Source organism: Geotrypetes seraphini, chromosome 10 (assembly GCF_902459505.1).
Source record: "Geotrypetes seraphini chromosome 10, aGeoSer1.1, whole genome shotgun sequence".
Taxonomy (NCBI): domain Eukaryota; kingdom Metazoa; phylum Chordata; class Amphibia; order Gymnophiona; family Dermophiidae; genus Geotrypetes; species Geotrypetes seraphini.
This window is the reverse complement of record NC_047093.1, coordinates 21,225,861-21,240,117: the sequence shown is the minus strand read 5'-3', so window position 1 is coordinate 21,240,117 and position 14,257 is coordinate 21,225,861. Positions and strand designations below refer to the sequence as shown.

At 44.1% G+C, this 14,257-nt stretch overlaps 1 protein-coding gene across 5 annotated transcripts in view; it reads right to left on the bottom strand.

Moving 5' to 3' along the window:
* Window positions 1-14,257, bottom strand: part of TRIM25 (tripartite motif containing 25) — a 70,986-nt gene that overhangs the window by 19,462 nt on the left and 37,267 nt on the right. For 4 of the 5 annotated variants that reach the window (XM_033960030.1, XM_033960029.1, XM_033960032.1 and 1 more), the window contains one exon: window positions 10,536-10,616. In XM_033960030.1, the coding sequence (XP_033815921.1) occupies window positions 10,536-10,616 (81 nt within the window). Of the gene's footprint in view, window positions 1-8,066; window positions 8,293-10,535; window positions 10,617-14,257 lie in introns of all 5 variants that reach the window. The other variant, XM_033960033.1, reaches the window with a different exon arrangement.

The window sequence follows — 14,257 nt, the reverse complement described above, 5'->3', positions numbered from 1 at the left end:
GCACTAGCAAAAATATTACCGCCTGCTTAAAAGGAGGCGGTAGCGGCTTGCACGCGCGCTATTCTGCGCGTTAAGGCCCTAACGCACCTTTGTAAAAGTAGCCTATGGCAGATTGTAACCTGTTGCGTGCGTTGACCTGTAACTCATCCTGGATTCTTGAAGAATTTCTTCATTTAACAGCAAAGCAAGTTCTCTATTGCTATTGGAGCAGGAGATACCATCATCTCTCCGGCTTTACACCACCATTCCCCTGCCCCTCAGAACATACTCTGGATAAACATATCAAAAAATGACCTGCTGACACACCGAGACATTTCTAACATTATCTACATATTTGCTTAAGTAACTGACCATCGATTAATTTTATTTGAGGTTTGGGAGGTTCGTACATTTCCTAGACAAACTCATCTCTTTTTGGAAAGCGGAGACTCAGAGGAGACATGATAGAAACCTACAAGATCATGAAGGGCATAGAGAGAGTGGAGAGGGACAGATTCTTCAAACTTTCAAAACATAAAAGAACAAGAGGGCATTTGGAAAAGTTGAAAGGGGACAGATTCAAAACGAATGCTAGGAAGTTCTTCTTTACCCAACGTGTGGTGGACACCTGGAATGTGCTTCCAGAGGACGTAATAGGGCAGAGTACGGTACTGGGGTTCAAGAAAGGATTGGACAATTTCCTGCTGGAAAAGGGGATAGAGGGGTATAGATAGAGGATTACTGCACAGGTCCTGGACCTGTTGGGCCGCCGCGTGAGCGGATTGCTGGGCACGATGGACCTCGGGTCTGACCCAGCAGAGGCATTGCTTATGTTCTTATAGGAGAGGAGGAGATAGTGGATGCTGCGGATGGACCATTTGGCCTTTATCTGCCATCATGTTTCTAGGTTTCTATAACCATAAAGCTCTATGACATCACAATGCAGGTGCAAAGAGCCTTAGCCTATAGGAAGAGGAGATGCAAATGTTAAGAGCCTTAGCCAATGCGCTTCCAGAGAGCATAATAGGTACTGGGGTTCAAGAACGGATTGGACAATTTCCTGCTGGAAAAGGGGATAGAGGGGTATAGATAGAGGATTACTGCACAGGTCCTGGACCTGTTGGGCTGCCGCATGAGTGGACTGCTGGGCACGATGGACCTCAGGTCTGACCCAGTGGAGGCATTGCTTATGTTCTTATGACCCATATATTCAAAATCTTTCCTCTAGAGCACGAAATATGATTCTTAATGTTTTATATTGAAGCTTGGGAAACATTCATTGCATTCCAACATCTGGTAATTTGTGTCACCTTCCATTCTGGGGGAGGGGAGGGATGATAGTAATATGCATGGAAATTCTTGAACTGTATATTTGTTTAATTCATTCATTACAATGTTATAATTGGAAATAAAACAATGGGGGGGAGGAAAGGGGGGAAAAGGGGGAAGGGAACAAAAGGAGTGTATAGATGTATGAAATAGGTCATATGGAAATATATTTTGGAGGAATGATAGAAATATGGAAAAATTAGAATTGTGAATATAGTGCCCCTTCCTATGTCCTTAGTGCCCCCAGTGCCTCCTTCCTATGTCCCCATCACTATCTTCCAGACTTTGTCCCACCCCACCCCCAACCCCGATGCCAGCCTGCCTCCCTCCCATCCCCCTGAGCAGCATGTTTCCATTTAATACCCCCCCTCGCCACTTCTGCCGCCGACCCCACTGACCCTCCCATCCGACCCTCACACCACTAGACGAACGACAAACCTCCCAGCTCCAGCAATATCCGAGGCGCAGTAAACACGCTGCTTCGCAGCCTTCTACTGCCCTAATTTCTTCTGCCGTGTCTCTGATGAAGTCATCACGGACGCAGTAGAGGAAATCAGGGCAGTAGAAGGACGTGAAGCAGCGTGTTTACTGTGCCTCAGACGCTGCTGGAGCTGGGAGGTTTGTGTTCGTCTCACAGTGGGAGGTTCGGCGGGGAGGGTCAACGCGGGTTTTGGGTGTGCCGGGTAGGGTCGGCGCCAGGGGGGGTGGGTGGGAGTTGCGGCATGTTACCTGCCGCCAGTCGTATTTCCTAGAAAAAAACTCTAAGCACGCAGGCATACTGTTACCTGCCACGGACATACAGATCAGGGATCAGGGAACACGCAGGTAAGAGTGCGCACGCGCGCTTAGCGTTTTATTATAGTAGATTGTATATTTATTTGATTCCTTTAATAAAATGTTATAAATTAAGTAACTGACCAATTTATTACCCAGCGAAACAGAAAACTTTGTGGAAATGGCGATGTTCAAGATGCAGGCTTTATTTAAAAGTACAATTAAATAATCTACTTAAAATATATCTAGGACCCAACCCGTTGGAAGCTATGGACCCAACACGGTCTGTGTTTTGACAATGTTGTCTTCCTCAAGGGTCCCTTAATCCACGTGATTTCTTATCAGGACCAGAAAAGAGCGACTAAAATGGTTAATGGACTGGAGGAGTTGCCGTACAGTGAGAGATTGGAGAAACTGGCCTCTTCTCCCTTGAAAAGAGGAGACAGAGGGGACATGATCAAAACGTTCAAGATAATGAAGGGAATAGACTTAGTAGATAAGGACAGGTTGTTCACCCTCTCCAAGGTAGAGAGAACGAGAGTATTTTCAAAACCTATTTTCTACACTTCTCCCTCGGTATTCATGGGGGATAGGGGCAGAGCCGGACCACGAAGTGTGAAAAACCACAAATAACTTCTGAAAATTGACCATTTTTTTTGAAAAACACAAGACAGACATTTTGCAGTTTTGAAAATGGGCTTGTTTGGTCCTGGATTTCTGTGCATGCTCCACAAATATAAAAAACGGCCCTCTACATCTCTCTGGAGAAACTGCCATTTGCCCTCGAAGACGATAAAAGTTACATTGCAACTTGCTTATGCTGTTTATATGCTTGTGTGGCTTTTCCATTTTGAGGGTCAATGGCCCTGATTATTCAAACGATCAAATCTCATGGTATCAGGCAATACAGGCTGTTAGAAATTTTTATTTTGCTTAGCCCTGAGAATGGCAAAATATAAGTAAAGAAACAACACTAACCAATTTAAAATTAAAATAAACTCTTCCAAGATCACCACCATAAGCAGTGCTTCAGCTAATGATTTTCGTAGATGGTGTTCCAAGAACATAAGAAGTGTCATCTCCGAAACAGACCCTAGGTCCATCAAGTCCGGCGATCCGCACACGCGGAGGCCCCGCCAGGTATACCCTGGCATAGTTTTAGTCCCCATATCATTCTAAGCTTCTCGTAAGAAGATGTGTGTCTAGCTTACCCAAGTCACTTTATGCCACTCATAAGGAGATGCACATCTAACTTACCCTTAAATCCTAGAACGGTGGATTCTGCAATTACCTCTTCTGGGAGAGCATTCCAGGTGTCCACCACTCGTTGCGTGAAGCAGAACTTCTTGATATTTGTCCTGAACTTGTCCCCCCTTAACTTCTGTCCATGTCCTCTTGTCCGTGTCACATTAGACATTGTAAATAATTTTTTTTTCCTGCTCTATTTTCCTTTCAGTATTTTGAAAGTCTCGATCATATCCCCTCGCAGTCTTCTCTTCTTGAGGGAGAACAATCCCAGTCTCTTGAGTTGTTCCTCATATTCCAAGTTCTTCATGCCCTTTATTAGCTTCGTTGCTCGTCTCTGCACCCTCTCGAGCATTTTTATATCCTTCTTTAGGTATGGAGACCAATGTTGGACGCAGTATTCCAAGTGTGGTCTGACCATTGCTCTAGAAAGCGGCATTATTACTTTCTCCGATCTATTTGTGATTCCCTTCTTTATCATGCCTAGCATTCCGTTTGTGTTCTTCGCTGCCGCCGCGCATTGCACCAGCGGCTTCAGGGTCCTATCGATTAATACGCCCAGGTCCTTTTCCTGTTCGGTTCTTCCCAGAGTCGCACCTGACATACTATACTTGTGTTCCTTATTTTTTCTGCCTAAGTGCATCACTTTGCATTTTTCCACATTAAACTTCATCTGCCATTTGTCTGCCCATTTCTCCAATCAGCTCAAGTCGCTCTGGAGTTCCTCACTGTCCTTCTGCGAGTTGATTGCCCGGCATAGCTTTGTGTCATCTCCAAACTTGATGATCTCACTGGACGTTCCATCCTCTAGGTCGTTGATGAAAATATTAAATAAGATGGGCCCAAGTACCGAGCCCTGGGGCACACCGCTAGTCACATTCTCCCAGTCTGAGAACTTCCCATTTATGCCCACTCTCTGCCTTCTGTTCTCCAGCCATTTGCCTATCCATCTTAGTATATCTCCTTCTATTCCATGGCCTTGCAGTTTCCTGAGGAGTCTTACATGTGCCTTGTCGAACGCTTTCTGGAAATCCAAGTATATAATATCCACCAGTTCTCCATTATCAATTTGTCTGTTCACTGTCTCAAAAAATTGAAGTAGGTTCGTCAAACATGACTTCCCTTTCCTGAATCCATGTTAGCTGGCTCTCATTAGGTCGTGTGTGTCTAAGTGCCGGGTTTTGCTATTCTTGATCAGCGTCTCCACCATCTTTCCAGGGACCGACGTGAGACTTACAGGTCTATAGTTGCCGGGTACTCCTCTCGATCCTTTTTTAAATATCGGCGTGACGTTCGCTATTTTCCAGTCGTCCGGTAACTGTCCTGTTTGGCAAGTTTTTGCAATAGTTCTCCGATTTCCACTTTTAGCTCTTTCAAGACTATCGGATGAATTCCGTCTGGTCCAGGAGATTTGTCACTTTTGAGTTTGTCGATCTGGCGGTAAATCTTGTCCAGGTCCACTTCTACTGTGGTAAGGCTGTCTTCTGTTGCTCCTTTGAACACTTTTACTGCTGCTGGAATTGTCGCAGTGTCTTCCTTTGTAAAGACAGACACAAAAAAGGAATTTAGTCTGTCTGCGATTTGTTTGTCTTCCTTAATGTACCCTTTCCTTCCCTGGTTGTCCAGCGGTCCCACCGCCTCTTTTGCGGGTTTTCTCCCTTTAACGTACCTGAAGAAGGGCTTGAAGTTTTTTGGCCTCCTGCGCTATTTTCTCCTCATAGTCCTTTTTGGCATCCCTCACCGCCCTGTGACACTTCTTCTGATCTTGCTTGTGTTTGTTCCAAGTTTCGGTTGTTTTTGTGCGTTTCCATGCTTTAAAGGAGTCCTTCTTTTCTTTTATGGCTTCCTTCACCTCTTTAGTAAGCCACGCCGGCTCTCTTTTGCCTTTGGTTTTCTTTGCTTTGGACATCCACGGAATGTAGAGGCTTTGTGCTTCCGTGATAGTATTTTTCAGGAGGGACCATGCCTGTTCTACCATTTCGACTTTGCCCATTTTTTTCTTGATCCGTCGTTTCACCATGGCTCTCTTGCTATCGTATCTTCCCCTTTTAAAGTTTAAAGTCATGGTTGAGGTTTTAGAACCTTTCCCCTTCCCAACATCGAGTTTGAAGTTGATCATGTTGTAGTCGCTCGTCCCCAGCGGAACTGTGACTTCTACTTCCTTTCTGGCCCCGTAATGCCGTTTAGGACCAAGTCCAAGCTCAGATAAGTCTATTATTGCTATATATTATTTATAAAGTGCTACCAGATGCATGCAGCATTGTACAATAATCGGTTTCTGTGGACGGGTTGAGTCGGCTTCGGGAGGGGGATGCAGGCAGGGATCCGGGCGTGCAACTTAATTTTGGAAGGCAGGGAGGGGACACAAACTCGACACAGAAGGAAGGGAAGGTGCATGAACATGGGACACAGAAGGGAAGTACTAACTTGGGACAGGAGGGAGGGAATAGAAAGGGAGAATTGTTGGGCATCAGTGTGTGAGTGAGAGGGAAAGGAAGACAGAAGAAAACTGGGCATAGAGAGAAAGAGAGAGGTAGAGATGCATGGGAAGGATGAGAGGGAGAAATGTTGGATATGGTGGTGGAGAGGGAACAGGGATAGATTAAAGGGGATGTAAAGGGGAGGAATGTTGGACATAGTGATGGAGGGGGAAATGTGCCATTGTGTTGGAGAGGGGTGATAGAAGGAGAAATGAGCATGGGGCTGGTGGGCAGTGGTGAAAAATGCTGCACATGATCCAGGGGATGAGAGAGGGAGAAATGTTGGATGTGGCAGTAGAGGGGGTGGGAGAGATGCCTGGATCTCTCAAGACAGATGGACAGTGAGAGAGAGAGAGAGGGAAACATATTGCCAAAAGGGGTGGAGGAGAGAGGAAGAAAAGTTGGGACTCATGGAGGGACAGAGAGAGAGATGTTGGTTGGGGGAGGGAATGGGGTTCGGAGGAGAGGAAGCATACAGGAGGCAGAAAGAAAGAAATATTGGAATGCAACCAGAGACTCATGAAATCACCAGACAACCTAAAAACGCTTTTAATATCGGCTTAAATCTTATTATTTTTTTTTTTTTTTAAACTACCTACTTAAAGAGTATTTTTAATTTCAAAGCGTTCACTTCCTTTAAAGACAGCTTTAGCTTGTGTTCTGATAAAGTTAAACCTATCCTTTTGTGTTTCCCTTTTTTTTCTAACCCAACAGTGTAACTTTATATTATTCCTTACCCCTCATGTATGTTTTATATAAAATGTAATGTGTAATTTGTCAATATTTGTTATATTTTAGCCTCTTGTATACTTTTATTTTGTTAATGTACATCGCCTAGAAATTTTGTAATAGGCGATCCATCAAATATTCAATAAACTTGAAACTTGAACTAGGAAAAATAATTTTATTTTCAATTTAGTGATCAAAATGTGTCAGTTTTGTGAATTTATCTCTGCTGTCTATATTTTGCTCTATATTTGTCTGTTTTTCTATAGTTGTTACTGATTGCATATTTTAAAGTCATCTGCCTTGACCTCTTTGATAAAAAAACCCCAAATATAAATGATAATTAACATTTTCTCTGCGTACAGTGTGCTTTGTGTTTTTTTTAATTTTGTGGTTACCATTATGTATTAATAAGATTATATTGTGTGTATATGAAAAATGGATGGAAAAAATTACGTTACAATTAGTACTATTATTATGGGGTTGGGGTCAGGGGTAGAGCTTGGGCAGGGGTACTCGGTTAGTATTTGTTAGGCTTAGGGGGTACTTAGCTTGAAGAAGTTGAGAAACACTGATCTAATGTACCTGGGGCAGTGGAGGATTAAGTGACTTGCCCAAGGTCACAAGTAGCAGCTAGACTGGTGGACTCAATATATTTCATAAATGTCCTTTTATTTATCCAAAGGTAACTCAATGACTCGACATGTTTATGCCTAGATGGTATGCTTCGGGAGTCTTAAAAATGTCAAGGATAATGTAACATAGTAACATAGTAGATGACGGCAGATAAAGACCCGAATGGTCCATCCAGTCTGCCCAACCTGATTCAATTTAAATTTTTTTTTTTTTTCTTCTTAGCTATTTCTGGACGAGAATCTAAAGCTTTACCCGGTACTGTGCTTGGGTTCCAACTGCCGAAATCTCTGTTAAGACTTACTCCAGCCCATCTACACCCTCCCAGCCATTGTAAATTGGTTTGTTCACAAATACACAACCTTTCAAGCCGTGGGTACAGAGCTATGGATGGTTGAATCCTCTGAAAGCCAAAACGATTTCCTTGGCATTCAAAATCTTTTTTCGGATTGGCAGAAAACATGTACATATCGAGTCATTGAGTTATCTTATGAAATATATTGAGTCCACCAGTCTGCATAGGACATTTCCACTTCTTGTTTTGCGACTTTGTGTTTGCGGATTTGGTTCTCCTGTTTTATAATCCTGCTCTAACCACTACGCCACACTCTAGAAGCAGAGAAGTGAAGAGGGAAGGACAACACTCTAGAAGCAGAGAAGTGAAGAGGGAAGGACAACACTCTAGAAGCAGAGAAGTGAAGAGGGAAGGACAACAGATATGGGTGCTTTGCAAGTTGTCAGGGTAGGACAAACGCAGTTTCAAAAAAAAGAAGGGTTTTTTTTAGCCTGGATTTGACCACCACAAGTCAACATTAGCTGTCCTCGAGCTCTCTCAGCCACACACCCTTCACTCATGCATCCCCTCACGTCTCTTGCATGCCATGTTCATGCAATCTTCACCTTGATCCTCCCGACTTGGATTGGTTGCTGCCTCTTCCACCGCCTTTTTGGGCCTTCAAATGCTTCTGGCTTGCAGTGACCTTGGACTTGCCAGCGTCTTGGGCAGGCTGCCGCCGTGAGTCTGAGCCCTTTGCCTCGGGATTTCTCTTAGTCTGCCGGTGCTTTGAGCCTTCTGCTCCCTCAGGCTTCCTGTGGCCTCGGACCTTCTGTTGCCTTGTACCTGCCACTGTTTAAGCAGTCTCATGAAAGATTCTCTCTTTCAATCTAGCCTCATGCTTTCCTATTTCTATATTCACTGTCTTTCGCTTCTTTAGATATCTAACTTTTTCCATACCAAGTTGGTCAGATGATGGGTCTCTTAGGGGGAAATTCCAGCGCGCATTTAGGCATTGGTAGATGCCCCACTGGCACCTAAGTTAATTAACAAATATTGTTTAAATTGGCACCATTAAAGCACCTACAGGAGCCCAAATAATATGCACCGGAATTGCACCTACATAGGCCGCCAAACACCACTATGGGCGTGGCTAATGATGGAAGTGGTGCTAGGCAGCCTGACGCACCGACACCGGCGCAATTCGTGACAAACATAGGCACTGAACATGTAGGCCCGGTAAACCCAGGCCTACATTTCCAGTGCCTTTCGCGGAGGTGCAGTTCTCTATAAGTCGCCGTCATGTAACTTACAGCAATTGGCGGTGACGGGATAATCGCGCGCCAGACGCCAGCACGCCGACAATCCAGTGCCGACAATTCGGCGCAAGACAAAAGTGCGCGGGGGAAAAAGTAATTTTTAAAGAGCTCCGACTGGGGGTTTGGGGTGGCAACCCCCCCACTTTATTGGTTAGTGTTCGCGCTGCCATTGCGGGAAGGTGTCGGGGGTGAAACCCCTCACATTATAGAGAAAACAGAACTTTTCCTGAAAAAAATCAGAAAAAGTTTCGTTTTCGCTATAATGGAGGTTTCCAACCCCCCGAACCTCCCTCCAACAGCAGCGCGAACACTAACCAATAAAGTGGGGGGGTTGCTACCCCAAACCCCCCGTCGGACCTCTTTAAAAATTACTTTTTCCCCCGCGCATTTCTGTCTTGCGCCGAATTGTCGGCGCTGGATTGTCAGCGCGCTGGCGTCTTGCGCGCCACTGTCTATGAACCCAATTGGCAGTCCTTTTTTATATAGTCTGTAAAAGGCACATTGCGAGCCCGTGGTTTTAACCTGTGGGTTTAAAGCGTGTTCTGTTCGATAATCTGGCTACACAAAATAATTCACCGTGTCGGTCACAAATCATTCCTTTTTAAAAACGTCCAACTCGTAGGGCCTGCAATAGTAAACTGCAGCCGCCCCTCCTCCCCCTTTCTTTTGAGCTCGCTTGTGCTTTGCTGCCAATGACATGCAGGAATAAACCCCGCCCGGGCGAAGAGCTAGCGCATGCATAAATTCTATCAATAAACAACAAAGATACTCTGCATATGTGTTTCGATTGCTTTTACAGAGAGCAGTGGGATCGCTATAGGGCATGCATCTGATCAGATCATTTGCATGTAGAATCTGTAGTGAATCGGTCGCTTGGCAAAACTCGGCCAAGAGTCGCCCAACACCGATCCAGATTGGTAAGTTTAGTGAATCTAGGCCTTAATGAAATAAGATGACACTCTTTTCAGCTACAGTGACAAATTAATGCTCAGAATTTAGGAAGTTGGTTTCAGCACCCCCCTCGTACTGCCCGAAGCAAACCATGTCTAAAAAAAATGTCAACTTTGATAATTTCATAAAAGTAATGTCTACTCCAGAGATGGGAGTAAGCATTTCAAGGCTTTCTTCAGCTTGGTTACTTGACTCCCAGCTACCTTCCCCCCCTCCCCCCAAAATTAGGCAGTGGCTCCCAATAATCTCCAGAATCCATTTCAAATGTTCCTGCCTGGCTTTCAAGATCATTCACGGAATCCTGCCTCCTCTTATCCCACTGTCTTTCAACTCCTCCAGTCCCAACTCCTCCAGAACTGCCCAAAGGCTTAGACTAAGTTTAAGTTTAAGTTTATTAGGATTTTTTATATACCGCCTATCAAGGTTATCTAAGCGGTTTTTACAATCAGGTACTCAAGCATTTTCCCAATCAGGTACTCTAGCCTTCCCCTCTCCATGCGGCATCCACTATTCAGGCAAACTGGGAAAATCCCTTCTCTTCAAAATCACAGGTCTTTGGAACGACCTCACCACCCCGCTGCGGAACCTGAGCTCCCTTCAGTTATTCCGCAAACAACTGAAAACCTGGCTTTTCAGCAAATTGTAGCTCTATCCTTCCCCCCTTTCTCTCCCCCCTTCTACACATAAGTTCATGTAATTCCTTTTCCTTCTTCTCTACCCACTATTTTAAGTTCTTGTAAACCGTGTCGAGCTCCATTCTCATGGAGATGATGCGGTATATAAACTTAAGGTTTAGATTAGATTAGATTGCTGGGCAGTACTCACATTGAAGAAGTTCTTGTCTGGATTTTGAATGAACATCTGAGGCTGGTCCAGGTGTTGAAGGGTTCTTGGCTCCAGGATTAGCTGAAAATCAAAAATAAACTTTAATTGAATATTGTAATGAGTAAATATCATTTTTCCCTTATTGGTACAATTGCATATTAAGGGGAGGGGGGAGGGATTTCTAATCTGGTATTAAATGTTTAGATTAACAGAAAATATGATATAGTAGGGGTGGGAGGGAGGGCTTAAATATTATAATTTAAGATGGTTATGATAGATAATCAAGTGATATTGTATAAGTTCAAATGTTATTTTCTGACACACTTATTGTAAGATGTAAAAATAAATAAAGAATTAAAAAAAATTAAATAAAATTATAGGGAGCATCTGGGTTTTTAAAAAAATATATAAATACATATTTACTTATTTAGTCATTATTAATAAACATCAGGGCAGTGTACAATCCAATATTATAATGGAACTAACCAAGTATCGCCTGCAGAGGCTCCAGTTAATTCAGAATACCAGGCTAGGTCGATTTTCAGCAAGGGCAAATTTGAGCATTCAAGATAATGAAGGGAATAGACTTAGTAGATAAAGACAGGTTGTTCACCCTCTCCAAGGTAGAGAGAACGAGAGGGCACTCTCTGAAGTTGAAAGGGGATAGATTTCGTACAAACGTAAGGAAGTTCTTCTTCACCCAGAGTGGTGGAGAACTGGAATGCTCTTCTGGAGGCTGTTATAGGGGAAAACACCCTCCAGGGATTCAAGACAAGGTTAGATAAGTTCCTGCTGGAACAAAACATACGTAGGTAAGGCTAGACTTTAATAGGTCACTGGTCTTTGACCTAAGGGCTGCCAAGGGAGTAGACTGCTGGGCACGATGGACCACTGGTCTGACCCAGCAGCAGCAATTCATATGTTCTTATGTTAAGGAGCTGGAGGAGTTGCCGTCAATGATAGATTAGAGAAACTGGGCCTCTTCTCCCTTGAAAAGAAGAGACTGAGAGGGGACATGATCGAAACATTCAAGGTACTGAAAGGAGTAGACTTAGTAGATAAGGACAGACTGTTCACCCTCTCCAAGGTAGGGAGAACGAGAGGGCACTCTCTGAAGTTGAAAGGGGATAGATTTCGTACAAACGTAAGGAAGTTCTTCTTCACCTAGAGAGTGGTGGAGAACTGGAATGCTCTTCCGGAGGCTGTTATAGGGGAAAACACCCTCCAGGGATTCAAGACAAAGTTAGACAAGTTCTTGCTGAACCGGAACGTACGCAGGTAAGGCTAGTCTCAGTTAAGGCACTGATCTTTGACCTAAGGGCTTCTGCGGGAGCGGACTACTGGACACGATGGACCAATAGTCTGACCCAGCAGCGGCAATTCTTATTTTCATATCTCTGCTATTGGCCAAACTTCATTGGCTTCTGATATATTCCAGGATACTCTTTAAATGTTCCTGTTTAACTTTTTAAGATTTTATTTGGCATATGTTCCTTGCTTGTACCTCTTTCTTGGAACTCTCAAAGATCGGGACTAGTCAGGACCATGCAAAAACTCAAAACTGTCTTTTCCTTCTCTTTCCCTGCCATGCCAGTATTTTCTGCATTATATTGTAAATACTTTCTGTCTTTATCTGTTTTTAAGTCCATTATTCTAATTTGTATTTTATCTGTATCCCTTGTATTAGCTCACCTTTTTGTGAACCGCCTAGAACTTTTTTGATATGGCGGTAAATTATAATTCTTCTTCTTTGATATTCTGTATGGAATGTTGCTACTCTCTGGGATTCCGGAATCTTGCTATTCTTTGACATTCTGTATGGAATGTTGCTACTCTTTGGGATTCTAGAATCTTGTTACTCTCTGGGATTCTGGAATCTTGCTATTCCTTGAGATTCTGTGTGGAATGTTGCTACTCTTTGAGATTCTAGAATCTTGTTACTCTCTGGGATTCCGGAATCTTGATAGGCTGGTATCTTAATGCATTCTGCTTCATTTTTTCAATCAAGTTCCTTATATTCATCTTGATGTATTTTATCTGTTCTATGTATTACTTCTTTCCCTGCCATGCTGGTATTTTCTGCATTATATTGTAAATGCTTTCTGTCTTTATCTGTTTTTAAGTCCATTATTCTAATTTGTATTTTATATGTATCCCATGTATTAGCTCACCTTGTTGTAAACAGCCTAGAACTTTTTCGGTATGGCAGTATATAAGAATAAAATTATTATTATTATTATTAAAGGAATAAGAACATAAGAATTGCCAGTGTTGGGTCAGACCAGTGGTCCATCGTGCCCAGCAGTCCGCTCACGCAGGGGCCCTTGGTCAAAGACCAGCACCCTGTTTGCCAGGGGCCAGGATCCGGGATGTAACCGCTTGCCTGGACAGACTTATCAAGCCCCGTGACCACTTCCCCATGATTCTCATCCACGTCGGAACCAACGACACTGGCAGGAGCACCCCGGAGAGCATACCTGAAGACTTCAGAGCCCTGGGTGAGAAGCTGAGGAAGATGGATGCGCAGGTGGTCTTCTCCTCGATCCTCCCAGTAAGGGGCAAGGGCAGTGCCAGGGAGGATTGCATCCAGAGGGCAAACGACTGGCTGCAGGGATGGTGCAAGGAGATGAACTTTGGGTTCTTGCACCATGGAGAGGCATTGCAAGGACTACAGGGACCAGACGGGTTACACCTGACCAGAAGAGGGAAGAACGTCCTTGGACACCGTTTAGCCCACCTACTACACAGGGCTTTAAACTAGGTAAGTTGGGGGAGGGTACGGGCACAAACAACCTACCTGGCGAGCTAAGCTGCCAATACTTTTTTGAGACTAAGGTAAGTAAACACCGATTTGGGTCAGGGGAGAGTATACATACTTTCGAGTCTGGGGTTGGCTCACATTATAATTCTGGGTCACATTGTAATTCTGGTCTAGCGGGAGTACACATTGTAATTCTGGGTCTAGAGGGAGTACACATTGTAATTCTGGGTCTAGCGGGAGTACACATTGTAATTCTGGTCTAGCGGGAGTACACATTGTAATTCTGGGTCTAGAGGGAGTACACATTGTAATTCTGGGTCCAGCGAGAGAACACACATTGCAAATTGTACTAAAGGAGTTCAAGTAGCCCAAGCGGGAATACCCCCACAGGGTACACACATTTCCGAGTCTGGGATAGGAACACACTGTAGTTCTGGGTCCGGGGAGTCCGGGATAGGTGCACGTTGTAACTCTGGGTCTAGGGAAAGTACAAAACATGCGAATAATGCTAAAGGTGTCCAAGTAGCTCAAGCGGGAACATCCCCACTGAGACATAACAAACATGCAACATGGAGGGCTATGTACGTAAACGCCCACAGTCTGGGAAACAAGATCCTGGAATTAGAAACAGAAATGAGGAATGCCGACCTGTATGTGGTGGCGATATCTGAGACCTGGCTCACGGACTCCCACGGGTGGGACATGGTCATACCGGGTTACAACTTGCTTCGCCGGGACAGGGAGGGCAAAATGGGAGGAGATGTAGCATTATATACTAAAGATGACATTAAGGTCACCAGAATCACAGATGTCCACTACACTGGGGAATCCCTTTGGGTAAATTTGGCCAGAGGGAAGGACAAATGCCTGTATCTTGGCGTAATATACAGACCCCCAAGACAACAGGATGACCTAGATATGGAATTAATCAGAGATATAGAGAATATCACCTTGCGTGGGG